Source organism: Emys orbicularis, chromosome 4, assembly GCF_028017835.1.
Source record: "Emys orbicularis isolate rEmyOrb1 chromosome 4, rEmyOrb1.hap1, whole genome shotgun sequence".
NCBI classification, from domain to species: Eukaryota; Metazoa; Chordata; order Testudines; family Emydidae; genus Emys; species Emys orbicularis.
The window spans coordinates 119,007,045-119,029,746 of record NC_088686.1 but is presented as its reverse complement, the minus strand read 5'-3'; the positions used below and the strand labels follow the sequence as shown (position 1 = coordinate 119,029,746).

The 22,702-nt window shown below is 41.4% G+C and overlaps 1 protein-coding gene across 1 annotated transcript in view; it reads left to right on the top strand.

The window, feature by feature from the left end:
* Nucleotides 1-15,235, top strand: part of CARS1 (cysteinyl-tRNA synthetase 1) — a 57,604-nt gene extending 42,369 nt beyond the window's left edge. Inside the window, exons 19-23 of the mRNA XM_065402958.1 lie at nucleotides 10,461-10,541; nucleotides 10,917-10,984; nucleotides 12,703-12,762; nucleotides 14,461-14,544; nucleotides 15,101-15,235. Coding sequence (XP_065259030.1) covers nucleotides 10,461-10,541; nucleotides 10,917-10,984; nucleotides 12,703-12,762; nucleotides 14,461-14,544; nucleotides 15,101-15,235 — 428 coding nt within the window. The remainder of the gene's footprint in view (nucleotides 1-10,460; nucleotides 10,542-10,916; nucleotides 10,985-12,702; nucleotides 12,763-14,460; nucleotides 14,545-15,100) is intronic.
* The last annotated feature ends 7,467 nt before the right edge of the window (nucleotides 15,236-22,702 follow it).

Below are 22,702 nucleotides of genomic sequence, written 5' to 3'. Positions count from 1 at the left end.
AAGAGCTAGCAGCCCCGCAGCCCAGAGCATTGCGCCGGCGGCGGGGCGAACTGAAGCTGCGGGGGAGGGAGAACAGCGGGGAAGGGGCCGGGGACTAGCCTCCCCGGCCAGGAGCTCAGAGGCCAGGCAGGGACGGTCCCGCGGGCTGTAGTTTGCCCACCTCTGCTCAAGGGGCTGCTGGTAGTATATTTTCATGAGAAGAAACCCAGTTCTGGAACTCATTTACCTTGTTGTTCCAACAGAACTCAGATTTGTTAATCTTACAGGGCTTCTGCCTGAAATAGGTCTTTTTAAATGGTTTTGATTAGTGGTTGGGAATATTGCCTCTGAGTTTATACTTTTTTTTTTTTTTTTTTTTTTTAATTGAGGTTGTTGTATATTAAGGGAAAGTCTTCTTTTTTTTTTTATAGCCAATTGCTGGCAGGATAATGTTAAACATGAATAATTGTGTTCTAATTTTGTAAATGCACCCAGAGGCTTACGTTAATAGGTATGAGTCTTTTATAAAACTAACTATAAAAATAAATCTAACTTTTTTGCCAGTAAGGCAAGCCACAAAGCATTCCACAACCCAAGCACCTGTAATCTGGGAATCTTGTCAGAGGACCAGAGGGAGCTATAACAAAGTGTGTATTCAAACATTATTGAATAAACTCTGTCTTCAACCAGAATGGCCTAATTGTAGGACATTAAAACATCATGTGAAAAGAAGTCTTTATCCATTTCACAAGACTGGCAGACATCTGAATCTGAAACCTGCATTATTCATTCTTAGTGGAGTCTTGATTAACCTGTGAATGTTTCTATTGATGATGATAAATGGGGAAAGAAAAATGAGTAATTAAATATAAGAGGCTTTCAAAGGGTTTTTAACTTATCCCATTGTGTCAAGTAACTTCACATCATGTGCCTTTAGGTTTTGTTTCAGTACTTGGGCAACTGCAAAGTTCCTCTATCTCTCCCTCTTAAAGCATACACATTATAGCAGATTTGCTGATCTGTCACAGGGGTTCTTAATGCTAGAGAATGCTTGACTCTTTTTGCTTGTCCTCTATTTTTTTAACTTCATTCTTATTTCTTGGATTCCCGCTAAGTCTATTACCTTACTGTAAAGTCTTCCATTACTGAAATCTTGGTATTAGGGAATCTGTCACAGTGTATTATTAGATAGTGGGGGTCTCCCTATTCTACAGCCAGAACAGAGTTGGGAGAACCTACTCCATTTTCCTAATATATCAGATAGACTAAAAGTAGAACTACACCTCCATCCTTTTTACTGTGCATCCTCTATCTTCACTATTGGCTATAATATATATTGCTTATTTAATCTTTCAGGGTGACTTATGAATTAACCCTCTTTCCTCCCCTCCCCCCCCCCCCCCCCAAAAATATTTTACTAGTTCCTGCCCCCAGCTCTGCTTGGCTTCTGAAACCCATTACCTTGAAGTTCACAGCAGATGTGAAGAATGGGCGAGGAGCATCCTAATCAACAATGTGCACCTGGGCAGTGTTACTGAGACAGCGCCAAATCTGGTTTTCCTATCCATTCCCTTCTGTGGACAACATCAATCTTTGGTGACAGTGACAACTTACAGTTGGTGCAACTGAGCTCCATAAACAAGTTCCCCACTGTCAGTTAAAGCCTCTTGCTGGGGTGGTGCTAAAATAGAGAATTGGCACAGTTCAGCCGTAAGGTAGTGCATGGAGCCACTGTGCTGACACTTCTAGAGGCACCAGTTGATAACCTCCTCTTATAAATTATGAATTTCTCATGTATAAATTCCTCATTCTCCTCTACCCTGAAGGATTTCTTCTGCTTCTTATATTTAATTATTCATAGGTTCAGACTGGTAAATATTTATAACTCAAGCAGACACTGCTTTTATTATACAGTCAGTAGATTTATCATATTAATTCCATGCACGAGATATCAACAACACCTTTTAGTATTAACAGATAATGGGCTAAACTCATCTCTGGTCTCACTCGTTGACTTCGTTAGACTTACACCAAAGATGAATTTGGTCAGCTGTGCCCACCTACCCAGGATAAAGAAAAACAAACAATTCACTGGAGATAGACTGCAGACTAAAGCAAACAGTTCTTTTTAAAATGGAACATTTTCATATGCATACAAAGGCCCGGGTTGATTCCAGCTCCTCAAGCAAAGAACAGATGAGACACAGGTTCATAACACCAAGCAAAGGCAAGGACTCTGATTTTAGTAGTTTAGACAGTGAGGAGGTGTGCATCTGCACCTATATGTGTCAGTGAATAATTGAAGAAAATAGACCCTCTAAAATAATAGCTTACATTATCCCAATTGGATACTTTGATTCCCTTATCTAAGCTTCATAATGGATGCTGAAGACTTTCCCTGGTATTGCAAGGTATTGAGAATTATCATCAAATGTTAGTGGATATATTGTATAAGAAACACTAAGAACTACTTGGAAGTGTTGTTCAATATATTGAACCTACTGAAACATGGGTGCAAGAACAATTTACTGGGGGGGGGGAGAACCTACTTATTAAAAACTCATGATCTAAGTTGACCCAAGTAATCTTGTCACCATCAGCCTCCTCTAGGGAAAAAATGCTTACTATGAATCAAACAAGGATCCTAAATTTGGATTGCCAGCAACATAAATACATCCAGAAGCTCTAATTTCTGTACTTGCTCTTGGTGTTGTGTGAACCACTTCTGTTGCTTCTCAAGTAACCAATGTATTTCCTCTTTTCATCACTTTCTTTTATCTCTGAGTAAATACGTGTAGTTTTTTCCTCTCTTTACTTATGTCTTTGAACAGTACCTATTTTTGCATGAGTGATAAATCTGAGACCTTGATCACTTGTGCCAATGGCACTTCTGCAAGAAAAGAGATGTTAGCCATGCTGTCCTAGTCAATTTCCAATTCAGCTAAATCACATTCTCCTAAAATCAATCAGTGCTTTTGCAAGTGACTGACTTGGAGAAGGCTAGAGTGAAATGGATAATGAACAGAAAAGCACTTTGGGAAAGATTTTCCATAGAAATGGCCAATGCCTTTATTTAGCACAGCTTTGAAAATGTCAGGTTTCAGAGTAGCAGCCGTGTTAGTCTGTATCCGCAAAAAGAACAGGAGTACTTGTGGCACCTTAGAGACTAACCAATTTATTAGAGCATAAGCTTTCGTGGGCTACAGCCCACTTCTTCGGATGCATATAGAGTGAAACATATTGAGGAGATATATATACACACATACAGAGAGCATGAACAGGTGGGAGTTGTCTTACCAACTCTGAGAGGCCAATTAAGTAAGAGGAAAAAAAACTTTTGAAGTGATAATCAAGATAGCTCAGTACAGTCAGTTTGATAAGAAGTGTGAGAATACTTACAAGGGGAGATAGATTCAATGTTTGTAATGGCTCAGCCATTCCCAGTCCTTATTCAATCCTGAGTTGATCGTATCTAGTTTGCATATCCATTCCAGCTCAGCAGTCTCTCGTTGGAGTCTGTTTTTGAAGTTTTTCTTTTTGTAAGATAGCCACCCGCAGGTCTGTCATTGAATGACCAGACAAGTTAAAGTGTTCTCCCACTGGTTTTTGAGTATTATGATTCCTGATGTCAGATTTGTGTCCATTAATTCTTTTGCGTAGAGACTGTCCGGTTTGGCCAATGTACATGGCGGAGGGGCATTGCTGGCACATGATGGCATATATCACATTGGTAGATGTGCAGGTGAACGAGCCCCTGATGGTATGGCTGATGTGATTAGGCCCTGTGATGATGTCACTTGAATAGATATGTGGACAGAGTTGGCATCGGGCTTTGTTACAAGGATAGGTTCCTGGGTCAGTGTTTTTGTTCAGTGATGTGTGGTTGCTGGTGAGTATTTGCTTTAGGTTGGGGGGTTGTCTGTAAGCGAGGACAGGTCTGTCTCCCAAGATCTGTGAGAGTAAAGGATCATCTTTCAGGATAGGTTGTAGATCTCTGATGAGGCACTGGAGAGGTTTTAGTTGGGGGCTGAAGGTGACAGCTAGTGGTGGTCTGTTATTTTCTTTGTTGGGCCTGTCTTGTAGGAGGTGACTTCTGGGTACTCGTCTGGCTCTGTCAAAGAAAATAACAGAACACCACTAGCTGTCACCTTCAGCCCCAACTAAAACCTCTCCAGCGCATCATCAGAGATCTACAACCTATCCTGAAAGATGATCCTTTACTCTCACAGATCTTGGGAGACAGACCTGTCCTCGCTTACAGACAACCCCCCAACCTAAAGCAAATACTCACCAGCAACCACACATCACTGAACAAAAACACTGACCCAGGAACCTATCCTTGTAACAAAGCCCGATGCCAACTCTGTCCACATATCTATTCAAGTGACATCATCACAGGGCCTAATCACATCAGCCATACCATCAGGGGCTCGTTCACCTGCACATCTACCAATGTGATATATGCCATCATGTGCCAGCAATGCCCCTCCGCCATGTACATTGGCCAAACCGGACAGTCTCTACACAAAAGAATTAATGGACACAAATCTGACATCAGGAATCATAATACTCAAAAACCAGTGGGAGAACACTTTAACCTGTCTGGTCATTCAATGACAGACCTGCGGGTGGCTATCTTACAACAGAAAAACTTCAAAAACAGACTCCAACAAGAGACTGCTGAGCTGGAGTGGATATGCAAACTAGATACGATCAACTCAGGATGGAATAAGGACTGGGAATGGCTGAGCCATTACAAACATTGAATCTATCTCCCCTTGTAAGTATTCTCACACTTCTTATCAAACTGTCTGTACTGAGCTATCTTGATTATCACTTCAAAAGTTTTTTTTCTCTTACTTAATTGGCCTCTCAGAGTTGGTAAGACAACTCCCACCTGTTCATGCTCTCTGTATGTGTGTATATATATCTCCTCAATATGTTTCACTTTATATGCATCCGAAGAAGTGGGCTGTAGCCCACGAAAGCTTATGCTCTAATAAATTGGTTAGTCTCTAAGGTGCCACAAGTACTCCTGTTCTTTGAAAATGTGTGATATTGGAAGGATACAGGAAAATAGCTTCTCCACTGTCCTGTTGTGTGTAGGTGGAATAGATGTGATTCAGTAGGGCAGTGGTTCCTGATTTCGGATGGATTGGCACTTCCCTACATACCCTCATGCCATGCCTTGGCAGAATTCACAGGATTTAAGCCAGAAAGGACCATTCTGATCATTTAGTCTGACTTTCTGCATAACACAGGATAAGATTCCACCAAGTAGTTTCTGCATCAAGCCCATACCATTGTTTATCTTTAAAAAAGATAGCCAGTCTTGAGTTAAAGACTTCAAATGATGGAGAATCTGTCAAATCTCTAGATACATTGTTCTAATGGTTAATTACCCTCACTGTTAAAAAATGTGCACCTTATTTCTACTCTGAATTTGTCTAGCTTCAGCTTCCTTGCTGTATCCCTTCTAATTTCTGTCTCTTTTCCTCATCTCTCTCTGTTCCACTCATCCCCTCCTTTCTTGTGATGTCCTTTTCTTTACTTCTTACAATTTTATTCACTTTTACTGTTTTCCTTGGGGAAGCTTTTAGTGTATTTTCCGCTGCCAACTCATTCTGCCACTCACCAGCAGGCTACAAACTAATTGGGGCAGGAGACATTTTTTGATAGCTTTGTGTTGCTGGGACAGCTGCTTTTGCAGCAGAGCTATGTTATGAGAGCAGAGACAAACACAGCGCTTAGTGTGACAGACTGCTTCCTATATCTATAGTACTGTACACAACCTACTCCTGTGGCTATTTTTATTAGGGGACCACATATCACAAGAGCAGGGAGGTTTCAAGTATTTTCCTAGAGCATTAATCACAGCAGTAAACTCACAAAGAGCAGTCAAGTGGCTCCAGGCAGGGTGCAGCTTTTCCAGCTGCCTTGAACCCTTTCTTGTCCACTCCACTCTGCCCCGCGCCATCATAGACTAGGTTAGGAAATGCCATCCAGGTTAGGAAATGCTGCTTTAGGGAACATTGCTGTGAGAAATTCTGAAACCACAATTCAGTATAGGAAATAGAGCTACTAAGAAATGCTACCATGAAATAAGGCCATGTTTTCATTCATTTAGCAATCCGCCTGAAAAAGAGAGTAGACAGGAAACAGTGATAATGACAAAAGGCACTTAATATCTAGAGATTTTTAATATATAAAAAGCTAAAAAGGTTCTGTGTAGTCGCATTTGTTCTGGTCAGCTCCGGTTTCTTTCAGTAGTGATTGCACTTTCCTGTTTTGCGAGCCAAAACTAAAACTCGGGCAATCCTGCCAGAAAAAAACATGCTTTTAATCTAACCTCCAAAATGTTGTGTTAGAAACTAGATGTCTATAAAGATTTGCTAAATACTTATCTGAATTAGTGAATCAATATTAAACATTAAGCTGCCTATCTTTGAAATTTCTCTTCCCCCTCCATTGCTAGATTCTTCTGCAGGTTTTAGAGGATTTGACTAAGCACTTGGAAGTAGACATTAGGGGAGCCTTAATATACGTTTGATTAGGTGGGGCTGGAGATTTAAAATATATTTGAACAAAAATTTTATTTCAAGCTCCAGCAATTAAGATTTCTTTATTAAAAATCTTTTTAATTAAAACTAAAGCATGTTAAATTATTTCCCCTGACTGACATGATCAACTGATAATGGCTACATAGGTGATCTGCTTCAAGTCTTTACAACGTATATTACTGTTAACCCATCCTTCCTTCCCCACCTGTTATATTTGATTCATCCATCTGTTACGTCATGTCATTAATGTATAATGTAAACTCTTTGGGGTTGGGGCTGTCGTTTTATTGCATGTATGCTGCATCTAGTAAAATCGGGCCCCGATCCTTGACTGGGGCTTTGCGGCATTACAGATAATAATGGTATCAAACATTTAGGCAAAATATATCCTCAGTTTCACCCATGTGTAGTTGAGTTAGCCCTCTGTGAAAGAGACTTACAGTCATGACATCCAGTTGTTTTACGTAACTTGCAGTGATTTTTTAAAATTATACTTACTGACATTCTGGAAGATAACTAGATGTAGCTGGCAAAAAAAATAGTGATTATAGCTTTTTGTGTATAAAACATTCAAATTATAGCTCCACTTTTACAAAAATTGTTTAAATAGTTAATCAAGTGAAGGAAAAAACGGTTTTGATAATTTTTGAGAAAGGAAATGAGGGGACATGATCAAAGTATATGCAATACTGAAAAGTACAGAGGAAGTCTCTTGAGTTCTGAACTCAAGAGTAAGGAGACATTCAATGCAATTAAAAGTGGCAAATTAAAAACTAATAAAATGATTATATTTTTTTACACAATGAATAAATAGACTGTAGAACTCATTGCCACAAGAAGTCATTGAGGCCAACAGCTTAGCAAGATTTAAAAAGAGACTGGGCAATTACATGGATATCAAGAAGATCTAAAGTCATTAAATCAACAACATTTTGGAAAGGATATTAAACTTCATACTTCAGAGTTTAAGTCAGTCTAACTATTAGAGACCTGGATGAGACCTAATGTGAGGGGGCAGATTTCCCCACATCTGCCTACTGTGAGGTTCTTACACATTTCTCTGAAACGTCTGGTTTTGGCCACTGTCTGATACAGTATATTGGACTAGATGGACCTCAAATCTGTAGTATGGCAATTCCTATGTTCCTTCTTACAGGAACTAGTCGGACATCAAAAGTTGCTATTTTTCATCCTTGTATAGAATGTTGAAGAAGTCGTTAGTAGAAGAGCCGGTGCCAGGATATTTTGCACCCTAGGTGAAACTTCCACCTTGCACCCCCCTCCCCCCCCCCCCCCCCCCGGTAACATCGGTTCATTGAGGGGCAAATCCCAACAAGCCTTTATAGACCGCAGGGGCCAGCCGTGCCCAGGGGCTGCTCCCCAGACCAGGTTCCCCACTCCCTTGGAGGGTGCACAGCCCCCCGTGAGCCCTCCCCACCCCGAGTCCACTCAGTGGCTTTGCCAGGCTTGGGCTGCTGCAGCAGCTTGGCAGGGAGGAGCTGCCTTCTGGGGGCTCCTGCAGCAGATGCATGTGGGCAGAGGCCCCCGTGCGTCCCCCTGGCTCCCCCCTCACCGTGCTCAGGCTCTGCCACTCCCGGGAGTGTGAGCTGCCGCTGCCCCTCCCGGAGCAGGCTCAGGGCCCTGCGCCCCGGCGGCGGCTCACATGACCAGGAGTCGTAGAGCCCGAGGGGGGACCTGGGGGGCGTACGGGGGCCTCTGCCCGCATGCATCTGCTGCAGCCTGCAGGAGCCCCCGGAGCGGGCGCCAGACCGCAGCCTGGGCAGGAGGGGCGGGGGGCGCAGCTGCTACCCGCTAGCGGTGCCACTGCCTTTGCAGGGCTCCTGTCCACCTGCGCCGCGCCGGCTCCTCCATGGCTGGGGCTCACTGCCAACGATCTGGCTCTCTGGTGCCTCCGGAAGGCGGCTTCTCCCTGCCGAGCCAGGGCACCGCTTTTTGGCGGCTCCAGGGCCATCCTTAGGATTTATGGGGCCCTATGCAGTATTATTAAACTGGTGCCCCTATGCCCGATGGCAGCCTGAGTTGGCAGCCCGGCGGGAGCGGAGGGACAAGGCAGAAAGAATAACAAGACGCCCAGCCCGCCTCACGGTGGCAGAGAGTCACAGTTCCCCGCAGAGACCCCTGTACCCTCTCCCTCAGGCAGAATGGACATGCAGAAGGTACCTAATTAAAAGCACTAAAATTGGGAATAAAAAAAAGTCAGTCACAGGTTTTTTGATATGCCCTGAAGTTTGTCAGACATTTATTTGCAAAAACTTTGTAGTAAGGGTGAGTCAGCTGTCTTGCTGAATACAACATTAAATATTATGGAATACATGATGCAGCTCTTCTGTTTTACATTTTCTTAATCAGTATTTCTAAGCTGATTTTATATTTTAAATATACTCTTAAGCCTTCATAAAGTAATCATTCCAGATTACTACATATTTAACTCACTGAAAGAGACATTATTTTAAATTAATCTGTCACAAAGGTTTAGTGTGTTCATTACAATGTTCATTGCTTTTAGAAAAAGGGAACACTAATTTACTGTGTGTGATCTCCATAACAATACACATGTTTATGAAATTTCACCAACTTTAAAAAATGTTACCAAAGATTTTAGGCATAACAAAGGATTTTATATCTTACTACGGTTCTGATTTTGCTTAAAACTAGTTCATCAGATAGTCAGAAGTAAAGAAAGGGAAACTCTTTGTCCAGCTATCTGGAAGTTGTTTTTAATTACTATAGTAAAAAAAAAAAAAAAAAAAATGTATTTTAGATAAGAAACTCTTTGTCCAGCTATCTGGAAGTTGTTTTTAATTACTATAGTAAAAAAAAAAAAAAAAAAAATGTATTTTAGATAAGGGTGGTCTTTTGAAGAATTTATTTAAAAAAACATATGTCTGAAGATGCAAGCATTTAAGGCTAAAGATGATTGTGCATCTAAAAATCTATGCAAGGATATTTTAGAGATGTGATTTTTATAATCTTCACCAAAGAAATATTTTTAAAGCAAATTTTACACTAAGGTCCTGTAGACTGACATGTTCTGAGTAAATATTAGTCATGCACAACTTTTTTTGTCAGTACATTCAGAAACTGACAGTAGATACCTGGGGGTTGGCAAATGCCTGTTAGTTTCAGTGTTGTGCTAATAGGTCTGGCAGGCTGGAGACTTTTTCTCAACTACTAGATCCCCTTCCCAGGAAGGCTCAGAGCCTGCAGGAAGGGTCAGAACAGGGATAGGAAAACCAGGAGGGTGGACACTAAGACCCCGTGATGCCCCAAATTTTCAGGTGCCCTACCCAGCTGCCTATGCCTGAGGACGGCCCCGGGTGCCCCCAACTACTTGCCGCCCTAGGCCACTGCCACTGCCTAGTTCGCCTAGTGGTTGCACCGTCCCTGGTTAGTAGCATGCTAAAGTAATTTTAAGAGACAAATTCACAAGGTACAAAAGGCTAAATTCACAAAATATCTTTTTTCTTAAAATGCTGAGATGAGGAATTATATTCAGGGCTAGAAATAGCGCATTGTAATGCCACGTGATTAGAGGTCTGTTTAACAGTAACTGTGAGACTCCTGGGCCTCTAAGCAGTTACATCACATAGCTTGAGGTATCTTGTTTTTTTGGAGTAGTAGCAGCAGCATCTTGGGAAGAGGCGACAAATTCCAGGTCTATCTAGAAGAAACATGCTTCTCTGGCACACAGGGTCAAGAGATTACAAGTTCTTTCTTCCTCTGGCTCAGTGTAACCTTACTTACACCTATCACTTAAAAAAAAAAAAAAAAAAGAGAGAGAGAGAAACTGGTCTAACTAGTAATTTTTTACTTGCATTATATAACTACATAGCAGTGTGGAAGAGAAGTAAATTTTCATTTTTAAATTGTCAGAATGTTTACTTTTTCTGTGCATTGTAGTAACTGAAGTACTGCAGTTGAGTGATGCTCTTCGAGATGACATTCTTCCTGAGCTTGGAGTTCGATTTGAAGATCATGAAGGTAACAAACAGTCTGTCGTATTGTAAATTGTAGCTGTTGCTAAAATTTGGTGAATTCTTTTCTCAAGATATTGAAAAATGTCAATATGATCAAGAATCATCAGAAATCCTTGTCAAATTTACTGAATGCATAGAGCTTTAACAGATTTAGTTTTTAAACTTTTAAAAGTATTCAGATAAAATGTATATTTGCATCTCCTTGTATGGTGGTTAGCTCCTCAGTCATTTCTAAATGGTCATTTGGTGGCATTTGCATTTAACTTAGTAATACAATTTGAAAAGACTACTGCAGGATGTTTTTCAAGAAATGTTTGTGGTACCAGACATGTAAGTGTTGGAACTGCTATGTATTTATTTTTCTTTGTTGTTTCTCCAGGACTCCCAACTGTGGTCAAATTGGTGGACAGGGAGACCTTACTAAAAGAAAGAGAAGAAAAGAAAAAGGTTTTAAATTCTTTCATGTTAAACTAGTTTGTGTATTATATTATTTTGCACATGTAAAGTAAAACACATGTAATTATTGACATTACATATTTCCTTGCTGATTTGTGAGAAATTAAAATTTTAATACAAACAAAATGGAAAATAGCGCACCCAAACTGATAGCAAAACTCAAGTGGCACTTGAGAAAAGGAATTTGAGATAATTGCTTGAAAGTATGCTATGGGGGATTTAAATACCTTTTCAAGTTTCAAAAGCCTTTATACAATTATGATGTGCTGAGTATGACCTATTTTTGCTTGTCTCTCCCTGGTAGAATAATTTCTATGAGTAAATTATTCTGATATATTTGTCAATACAAAGCAAAGGTAAGTATTTCCATATAGTTAGCAGTACTGATTTGACATCTGCTGATAAAAACAGAATGAAATTGCTAAGTCTTCAATAACGTAGCACTGAATGAGGCAGGATTCCTGTGGAAAAAATAGCATGTGATCATGTAATTAAAGACTGAATCGTAATGCACACCCACAAGATGACTGAATTAATGCTGCATAGGAACCTTAATTCTAGTATTTCCTAACTTTTGAGTGTTTGACTTTGCAACCTTAATAGTCTTTTGATGTAATTTTTTGTGTATAACTTCTATGTTTTAAAATAAAGTGGGGGGAAAAAAGGCAATTCCATCAAAAAAAAATCAGAAACGGAAAGTTTTCAGCCAAAAATTTGAATATATTGATTAGGAAATGTCATAGTGCCACATGGGAGTTGCAGTTCAGGTCCTTGTGTCCTCATTCTTTTCTGTGGGCTGGGCTCCCTGGCTAGACTTTACATCTCCCCTGCTGAAGTATGCTCAGTACTGAAAGAATCTTTGGAGAATTTAGCTGTCAGACTCTAACAAGTCTGAGCTTGGTTAAACTGAGGCTAGGTCTACACTACGGGAGGGGGTCGACCTAAGATACGCAACTTCAGCTACGTGAATAGCGTAGCTGAAGTTGCGTATTTTAGGTCGACTTACTTGGCTGTGAGGACGGCGGCGAGTCGACCGCTGCCGCGCCGCCGTTGACTCCGCTTCCGCCTCCTGCCGCGGTGGATTTCCAGAGTCGACGGCAGAGCCATCGGGGATCGATTTTTATCGTGTCTTCACTAGACGTGATAAGTCGATCCCCAATAGATCGATTGCTACCCGCCGATCCGGCGGGTAGTGAAGACGTGCCCTGAGACTTTTCAGAGATTCATAACTTGGCCAAATTTGGACTTTTTTCCCATGGGAATAGCAAAAGGCTCATCCCTGATACAAAGATGACCCTCCTCCCAAATTTCAAACACTTTTTTTCAAAGCATGGCGCACTAGAGCTTCTCAATTACAATTTGTAAGGATTATTTAATATGGGCCTAATAATGTATTGATCCCTAATCTCTTTCTGAGTAATGGCTGAAACACTTCTGTTGAAACTTCCCAAAAATATTCCGGCTGAGGCAGACACCAGGCAGGGAAAATTTCAGTGTGAAGAGTTGTTTTGACAAAGGTATAAGTAACTGAAAACAGGGTCTTATAATAGATGCACTGAGCAACCATAATTATAGGTGTCATTACCAGCTTTGCCTATAATCAAACATCGAAAACATAGAGCTACTTAGCTGACATTAGTAAGAAATAACCTAATGCAATGGTTTAATTTTGATTAAGTAATGCTGTTTTTCAATTTGACTTTTTATAGATTGAAGAGGAGAAAAAAAGAAAGAAGGAAGAAGCATTTAGGAAAAAACAAGAACAGGAGGTAAATATTCAAATATCTTTTTAATTTACATTAAAATGGGCATTGTTTTTGAAGATGTGCGTTAATGGCTATATTCTTATGCAGGCAACAATATACTGTGGGCCGAATTTTCAGCCCAGCCTCAGCTGGCCCTCCACTTTTTATTTATTTATATTTGGGGGGTGAAAATTAATGCGGTGGGCAGCTTTTTGCTCACAATTATTTGTGCCTACAAGTTAGGTCACTTAGGCTTGGTCTACACTAAACCCCCAAATCGAACTAAGGTACGCAACTTCAGCTACGTGAATAACGTAGCTGAAGTTCGAAGTACCTTAGTTCGAACTTACCTCGGTCCACACGCGGCAGGCAGGCTCCCCCGTCGACTCCGCGGTACTCCTCTCGTCTAGCTGGAGTACCGCAGTCGACGGCGAGCACTTCCTGGTTCGACTTATCGCGTCCAGACAAGACGCGATAAGTCGAACCCAGAACTTTAATTGCCAGCCGCCGAACTAGCGGCTGGGTGTAGACATACCCTAAGATGTTCATGTCTCTAAGGGCACCATTAAAAAAAAAAAAAAAAAAAATTACCACAAAATCTGAACAGAGGTGGTAGGTGCTTCTTAAAATACCTTGTAGCACATTTTTTAGTGCATAGCTGTGAGTAGGATACAGCATGCATAACCGTTTTAGAGCTCTGGCAATTAAGGAACATTTCACTTAGAGAGGCTTCTGCCTGTGTTGTTTATATTTTCTTCCCTCTGTTTATTATTGTATAGATATGCATGAAAACAGCATCTTTTTCCTTAAGAGTCCATCTGTTGCTACTTATGCTTCACCTGAAGTCTAATTCTCTGTGAAGACACATTCATCTCCATAGCATGTAATTGTGCTTAGCACAAAGACTTAAGACTTCAGGTGAGGAATAAGCACCAGGAGCCAGATGCCCTCTTGTAGAGCAAAGATCCTATTTCCATGCAAATCGCACTAGTAATGCAATACAGGAAAGTAAACCTTCAAAGTATGATCTACAGGGAAAATTGTCTGTAAATAGAATGTTTCCTTTTCATGAATCTCCAAGCATATTTATCCATTCTTTTTTAAATTGTTCATGACTTCATTGCTTTTAATGATCTTGAGAGGCCACCATTTTCATTAAAATCAAAGTTTAATTTTCCTTTAATATGGTTTAGTTATTTTGGGCCCTGATCCTGCTATGCCCTGTATGGAGCCCTATTCAAATCAATGGGATTTCTGCTTGGGCATAGGGAAACATCTGCAATGAGCTCATTCCCAAATAGCTTACTTTCTATGTTTGTACTTAAAATACAACAAGAGCTCAAATTAAACAAAAAGTACATGTGGCTTCTGCACCACATAAGCTGGCTATTCTGAGCTGTTGTAGGGGGAAACAGCACTTTTTTTTTTTTTTGGTCTTAATTGGATCCTAACTGAGTAATTGTTGCAACAAAGTACTAAGTTAATTACTTATTCCCCCAGACAGATATGTTCAAGATTCATATAGAGTTGTCCCTCACTGATAATTCCTTTCTCTCCACATAATGGACAAGTGTGATGTGGTCTCCTTGATTTGCAATTTAGATGTTCTGTGCATCAGTTCATGTACACCCAGGGACAGCTTTTCAGAAAAGGACAAGTGACAGTGTAATTCGTTAGGATGCTAATTAACTGTAAAGATGTAATGCATATTTTATATTGCAGGCAGCAAAACTGGCAAAGATGAAGATTCCACCACATGCAATGTTTAAATCAGAGCTTGACAAATATTCCAAGTTCGATGAAAATGTAAGAAATATGGGGAAATTTTCTTTATGCTAATTGAAAAGAAAGAACTTGATCAGGCACTTTAGTCAGTTATTATTTCCCCACTGAAGACAATAGAGCATTATCAGTTAATTTGATGGGAGCAGGTTCATGCTCTTAAGTGTTCACTGAATTGTATAACACTGATGTCCTGTGGAAGGGTGTATGTAAGAGCCATAACTTTTAGGGGGTTTCCATAACATGTCTTTGTCTTCCTGGCCATCCTGCTACTGGGGAAGACTTCTATGACTTTTGGGATAGAAATCTTCTTAAGGATTAAATTGCAGAAACTTCCAGTTGGGAGGTAAAGATTATGCACACACCCTGTCTCCCCCCTCCTCCCACTCCAAGACCTGGCAGATTCAGGGGATCTGTTGGAGACCCAGACCATTCAATGCTGTTACTCTCTTCTAGCAGTAATGCATGATTCTGGTGGAAAGAGGTGATAAAATCTAGCCACGAATTTATCAGATTGACCAAAGGCAAACAAAGTATCTGGATGAAAATTTCTAAGATATTAGTGTTCTTAATATTCCAGGGATTTCCTACCCATGATACAAAAGGCAAAGAACTCAGCAAAGGACAAATGAAGAAACTGAAGAAACTTTATGAAGCACAGGAAAAAATTCACAAAGACTATCTACAAATGGTTCAGAATGGAACTGCAAATTGAGAACAAAACCAGGACATTGTTCTTTTTTAAAATAAAGGCGAGAGCTGGGTTATTATAGGAACAGTAAAGAGCATATATTGATGCTCGTATTGTGTTTACATGTTCTACTGTGGACAAGCTAAAAATACTTGTTTATGTGGATTAATATATCATCTAGTTTAGAGTGTCAAAATTTTATTATTAAAAATAAAAAGACCCTGTAGGATGTTTGTGTCACAATCATTATAGACTGAACACTTCTCTTGGGGAAGACACTGTTCAGTCAGCAAATCCACATAGGTTTCTTGCTCGTTATAACCTCTTCAGGCCCCTGGGTAATTTCTCATGCATGTCGCTCTTTAGCTAACCAATATCCAGTGTAGCTTGTGCTTTGGAATAGTTAATGTCACAACAAGTAGAACTTACTGAGACCTACAGCAAAGCTGATCAGTTTGTCCCACAGCAAGAACCATAAATATTTCTCAAATGATTTCAATGACATTACATAGGCAGGAAGTACTATAAATAGTTCAGGTAGGATGCTTCTGTTGCTGGTTTTCAAAACCCCAATTATAGACAAATCTGTGGTATAAGCTAACAGTCACTTCTAGAAGTTGGACTGTCACAGCTCTCACTTGGCCAAACAGGGAAGAATGTTCCTCCTTGTTTGGCCCAGCTCAGCTTGTGACTTCAGTCATGGAGTTGAGTGTAGGGGCTAATCATCTGCTCTGTACTGTGAGTGGGGAGAGAATGGACAGGGCCAGAGAGTGGGAAGAGGCCTGCTCTTTTTCTCCCCCACCCCTCACTGGCCAGAGGAACAAAGGTGCTCCACATAAAAGGGAGAAATAACTCTCAACCTCCTCTGAGCAACATGGAAGCAAGGGAAAAATTTTGAATGTTACAATTCACTGTCTGGTCTGCTCCTGGGACAGTGCAGTTATGCACTCTACTGAACTAAATACATCTAACACTGTTAAACACTGCAAATTCTGAACAGATGATTGAGTCTTTAAAGACTCAGCCTATATTGTTTACTTTCAGTCCCATGTTCTATCTTATGTGAATTTTATAGCTCAAACAAGATGTTCAAAAGTGACTAGTGGTTAGGTGCCTCAATTTTTGGGTGTTCAACCTGAGACATCTTAAAGGGTTCTGATTTTCAGAGATTGAGAACTTAGCATTCTGAGAATGCAGATTTCAAGTTGTGTACGCTTAAATCACTGGACACTTCTAAAAATCTTGTCCTTGGTATCTGGCGATAATCTACATTGCAACAGAGGGGTATATGTTAAAACACAACTACTTCAAATTCAGGTGATCTTAAAAAAGAAACTGCAGAATGGATGTCATAAATAGAAAATTTAAATAGTGGTTTTCCTGTGGGACATTATCTAACTTATCAAAATGCCTAATGTCTAAACATGTAACAGCAAACAAACAAAAACAATTAATATTGTTTGCCTAAAGTATTGTCACCTCAATGAGCATTAAGGCCTTCCTTACTGCCATTTGGTGGGCAACTAGAAACAGAAACATAAAATGCTTTCATAAATCATTTTAAAGGGGTAATGTTAGAGTACAGATGTTTCTAACAGTGTACACTGTTATAAGGCCAATAGGTTCCTCAGCAAGATATGTTTAGCAATGCATGACAAGGTGTCTCTCATCATGCTTATCTACATATGATAGAATAAATTTAAGGTAACCCAATACTCTTGTTGACATTTGTTTCCTGTGCATAAACTAGGCAACACCTGTCTAGATTCACCTTTCTTTGCTTGGAATCCCTAAAGCCAGTTCTCTATCTGGGCTTCTGCCATTGCTGCTGGAAACGTGTAAAACCCTTCACAAGTGATGACCCCATGATGATGGCCTAGGACCATTGCCTTGTAGGGGAGAGATTAATTTTGTGGCAGCATGAATGATATGCTCGTTGTAAATAGGAGCCAGTCACATAGAGCCTCTCAGCAAAATTTGACACAATGGACCATGCATAAGATATTGTAGCAGTAACTAAGGGACATTGCTGAAGTGAAAGGCGTAACTGCGGTAACTGCCTTGCAAGGCATTCCTAGAAGATGGAATCAATCAGTAATAGTGAACATGTGCCTTAGAATACTGGAAATTCAGCATCCCTCAAGCTATCCTGTAATCCATGTAACTCAACGTAGGAGGTTTACCAAGATAATGTCTAAATATGGACTAAAATAGCATCAGCACAATTGTATCTCTCTTACTCTGCATTTTTCAAATTCAGCCTCAGCCATGGAGAAATGCTCAGATGATGCTGCAAGCTGAGTCTGTCAGAGTTTCTTCATCCACAGCCCTGGGAAGACAAAAGCCTTTCTACCAGGTAGAAGTTGCTGGATGAGGAGGCACATCCTATAAAGCTCACTCCCTATGGAGGGGACTTGTTTATAGGTAGTGAGTAAAGTTAATACATTGCGGGTATTATTTTATGGAAAGCTGAGAGCCAGACATGGTAGCAGTGTGTTTCACTTGAGCAATCCCCTGTTGACCACCAAACAGCAACATATCATTGCAACAGCAAGGACTGAGTATTGTTGAGAGGAAATTACAGGTCACAGCAGGGTATTTCCATCACTTGCAGCTTGTTCAAAATGCAACAGTAAATTAGCTTGCAGTATGTGCAGCCATGGTGTAAGCGGGCGCAGACACACCCGGTGGCACCTCCTGCTGGTCGTCTCTGGGAATTAGCTCTCCAGCCGTTGGAGCGCCCTCTGCAGGGCGGTGTCCCACTGCCACTTGGCCCCTGTGTCCCTCCTGGACCCAGTGCCCTGTTGTCTGGGGTGCTGCCCCCTGGCAGTAACCCCTCACAGCTCTGGGTCTCCCCCTCCCAGGGGAACCCCCACCCACTATCCCAACTTCACCTCAGTGTTAGGCTACTGCCCAGTCTCTATCTAGCCCCCATTCACTGGGGCAGACTGCAGTATAAGCCACTCATCACATACAAAGGGGTTCGGACCTGCTGCCTCTGCCTACCCATGGGCTGCCTCCTGCAACCCAAGTGCCCCTCTGGCTAGGGTTACCATATGTCCAGATTTTCCCCGATGTGTCCGGCTTTTTGGTCCGCAAATCCCCGTCCGGGGGGAATTGCCAAAAAGCCGAACATGTCCAGGAAAATGCTTTGCCGGCATCCCTGTCCCCTGCTTACCTTAGAGTGGCTCCGGTGGTGGCGGCTGCTGCTGTTCCCCCCAGACACCTCAGCTCTGTGCAGCTGAAGAGCCAAGCTGCCCGAGCGCTACCGGCTTCACGGTTTGCCGGGCAGCCTCCAGACCCTGCGCCCCCGGCCGGGCGCTTCCCCTCCCGGGCTCTGGCTGTGCTGGGGAAGTGCCCGGCCGGGGGCACAGGGTCTGGAGGTCTGGGGGCTGCCCGGCAAACCATGAAGCCAGTAGCGCTCAGGCAGCTGTTTTGTGTGGCTGGGAGGGAGGAGGAGGGGGAATGTGGGGCGCTCAGGGGAGGGGGTGGAGTTGGGGCAGGGCCAGGGCCCCGTGGAGTGTCCTCTTTTTTAAATGTTTTAATATGGTAACCCTACCTTTGGCCTTACCCTAGACCTGCAGCCTGGGGCTCCCTTGGCCTTGGCCTCCCTTGGCCTTGGCCTTTCCCCAGCCCTGCTCCACTCTAGGCACTTGGTTAAGTGCCCTGCAGCCAGGCCCTTCTCTCCCTGAACACAGAGAGAGACCATTGAGCCCCTGGCTCTCAGCCTTTTTATACCGGCCAGCTGTGGCCTAATTGGGGTGTGGCCTAGCTGCAGCCGCTTCCCCAGTCAGCCCAGGCTTGCCGCTTTCCTAGCAACAGCCTTCTCCCAGGGCTGATTTCAAGCCCTTCAGGGCAGCAGCGGGTATCCACCTCGCTACACATGGTCATATTGCCCCAAACCTGCATTCTTTAGATTGACCTTAAGTTGAGCAAACTGGGCCCTACTTACATTCAAGACTTCCTCCTTGAGTCTTGTTCTGTTAAATATTTATACTGAACTCTTAGGGCTCCCCAAGCTGCATCCCAAATCAGCAGACAATTGTACCTTTGTCAAAGTGCTCCCCACTCAACATCTCCCTCCTCACTTTTTTTTTTTTTTTTTTTAAACTACACTTCACATTTTACTTACTGTTGTTTTTTTTGTCAGACCACTGTTAGCATCTTATTTATTATTTCCTTTTCTTTCCATGTGTTTCTTGTGTTGGAGTCTACTACTACTCAGTGATTTTAGAAGGGGTTTTTATTCAGTATAACTTTTTTAAATTATGTTTTAGAATTTTTTAAAGGTACAGTGTGTCAAAAACAATGTTAAAAAAGGTATCATATACAACATTGCTTCAAGTTCATCACTGCCACTTAGTATGTATGTGACGTGACGTTAGCCTGATACAGCACTAAAGCATATTAACTATTGATTAGTGTGACTCTTGACTTAGTGACGATCAAAGCAAACACAAGAATACAAGTAAAATGTTATGATTTGTTTATTGCTAGATCCTGAACAACATTGTTATCCAAAAAAAACTTGAGTTCCAAATATCTGGGGCTGTACTAGTATAGTTGATTGGCAGTAACACTAGTTGCTTTCACATTTCTCCAGAGTATACATACACGGTATAGAAAATCCAAATGTAATGGTTTCCTAGAGTTTGGCTTTATTGATAACTGAAGTAAAACAAGACTCAGCCTGAGCTTTCCCTCTCAGCTTGTCTGTTGCTAGTGTTTCCCTGCAAGACCACTGTCCCTTCTGCATCAAAGAAATGCTCCTAGCTCTCATATATATCTAAACCGGACACATCTGTTCCAGCCCCAAGGTGACGCTGCAAAATATCTCCACGTTTATGCAGGATCACTGAAGGAAGGACCTTGCTTCCCCATGCAGAGTCCTAGAATGTGCATTAGGCAGCTGTCAGTACAATAATTAATATAAAATGGGGTCTCAATCTGAGGGAGAGCACTAAAAAACCACCCAAAGAGACAAAGTACTTGAAATGTACTAGTTTGCTTAACATTTGTAGGAGTACAAGTATTACAAGATTCTGTCCTCCTCAATACTTTGGTTCTTACACAGTCTGTCCACAGCCTATCTAAAATGGAATTTAAAGGAGGGGTAGTAGCATTTACAGGAGTAACTGCTTTATTGTTAAATACACCCTTGCACATCCATCAAATTCATTCTTTCCACAAGGAATGCAATATTAGAACAAAATCTGAATAACAGCAATAGACATGTTATTGAAATAGAAACAAACAGCCTGATTCTGCATTCACTAAAGCCTACATGGAAAGGCTCTTATTGATTTTGGTGGGAACAAGCTCTGGCATAAAATAATTTATTTGAAAAATGCTTTTAGCAGAGTACTGGGGATACTTCTCCAGGACTTTTATGAATAACAGCCATAAAAATCTAGAAGAATCCTAAACAACCCTGAGTCAGAAAACAACTGAACAGAAATTTTAAATAGGAATGCCTGAACACCTTCTGGGATCTCTCCAGATCCTCCTTTCTCTACAGTACTGTATCATTAGAGATTTGCAGGGAGTCAGAGAAACATGTGGCCTCATTCTGTTTTTACTTATGCCAGTGAGAACTGAGAGTAAATCAACTGATATGAATGGAATTACCCTGGAGTAAAACCAGTGAAATTGAGAAGAGAATTAGGCCCATACACTTGTTAGTGACTGGAAAGGGTCAGTTTGGGTGAACAGGAAGAAAAAGGGTGTGTGTGTGTGTGTGTGTGTGCGCACACAACTGATTGACTGTGTCCGCATTAAACTGAATTCTCTTTCCCAAGCTTACAGGATTCCTGCAGTAGTAGTTCAACTCTTTGAATTTAATTTCCTCATTAGCCTTATTGTCTAACTACAGTATTAATACTTAATGTAACTGTAATTTCATCAATTATTGCTGTATCTTTAAATCCCTAGAGTAACTGAATTCATCCAAGATACCTATCTAATCAGTAATTATATTATGTGGTAACTGACTCTGGAGATTAATTACTAAAACCTCAGGCTTAATCAGGAGGATTGAGTGATTGAATCAGTTCTTTCTGTAAAAGAAGTGCCCAGTGAGAGGCCCACAGATGTTTAAGGTTTAAATATTTTTGCTACACAATGACGGTAAACTCTAAATGATTCCCATAAAGCCAAAACTTCATTGTTCCTTGTGTGTTACTTGGGCCTTGTTTACACTGCCACTCTACTTTCTCGTTAAGGGGTGTGAAAAAACACACCCCTGAGCACTTCAAGTTTCAGCACTGTAAAGTAGCAGTGTAGACCGCGCTCCCAGCGCTGGGAGCTACTCCCCTCATTGGGGTGTTTTTTTTAATAGTGCTGGGAGAGCTCTCTCCCAGCCCTGGTGCCACAACTACACAGCCATGTTAAAGCGCTGCCACGGCATCGCTTTAACATTAATAGTGAAGACATACCCTTACTTAATACCATTACTTTTAGCACTTTATGCTTGCAAAGCACTGTACAAACACAAGCCAATTAATTTTCACAACGGGAAAGAATCATACCTGTTTTTACAGATTGAGAAACAGACACAGAAAGCTGGAAGCCTACATTTTCAAGTGACTATTGATTTTGGGTGCCCAACTTGAAACACCTTAAAGAAGACTCCTTTTCAGAGATTGGGAGCTCAGCACTTTCTGAAAATTGGACACACATAGGATGTTTTAAGTTGCTTTAGATGCCTTTAATTTTGAGTGTTCAATTTTTAGACTCTTAGGGCCTGATCTTCAGAAGAACTGATCACTGACTGCTCCTAATGAAATCAATGGAAGGCATAGGTATTCAGCACCTCTAAAAAGCAGATGCAAACTGTTCAATACTTGACACTCAGAGTGACACATTCTGGCCTTCTGGACTGATTTCCAACATGACTCCCCCTCACTTAAATTAAAGCTGTGGATCGGCACTTCTGACAGGCACACCCTTAGTGAGCTCACCATGCTCACACAGGAAGTCTGCAACAGAGCTTGCCTTAACCATTATCCTTCCTGTCTATCTTTATGATCATACACATTCAGGTGGTGCAGCAAAAGGCAGGTGTCTATTTGTATAAGGTTGTCTTAACACTTGGCTTGACAGAAATGGATCACTGAAATGCATTAAAATTGCACTAAAAACAAGTAATGTCCAAATTTTAAATATCAAATTTTAAACATTTGATCCTGAAGACTCTTAGGGCTTGTCTACACTACTGTGCGGGGTTGATCTAAGATACGCAACTTCAGCTAATAGCTGAAATCAATGTACTTAGCTCTACTTACCATGGTGTCTTCACTGCGGTAAGTCGACAGCTGACGCTCTCCCATCAACTCTGCTTGCGCTTCTCATTCTGGTGGAGTATCAGAGTTGACAGGAGAGCGCTCTGCAGTTGATTTATTGCATCTATACTAGACGCGATAAATTGACCACCATTGGATCCATCGCTGCCCGCCGATCAGGCTGGTAGTGTAGACAAGCCCTAAATCACAT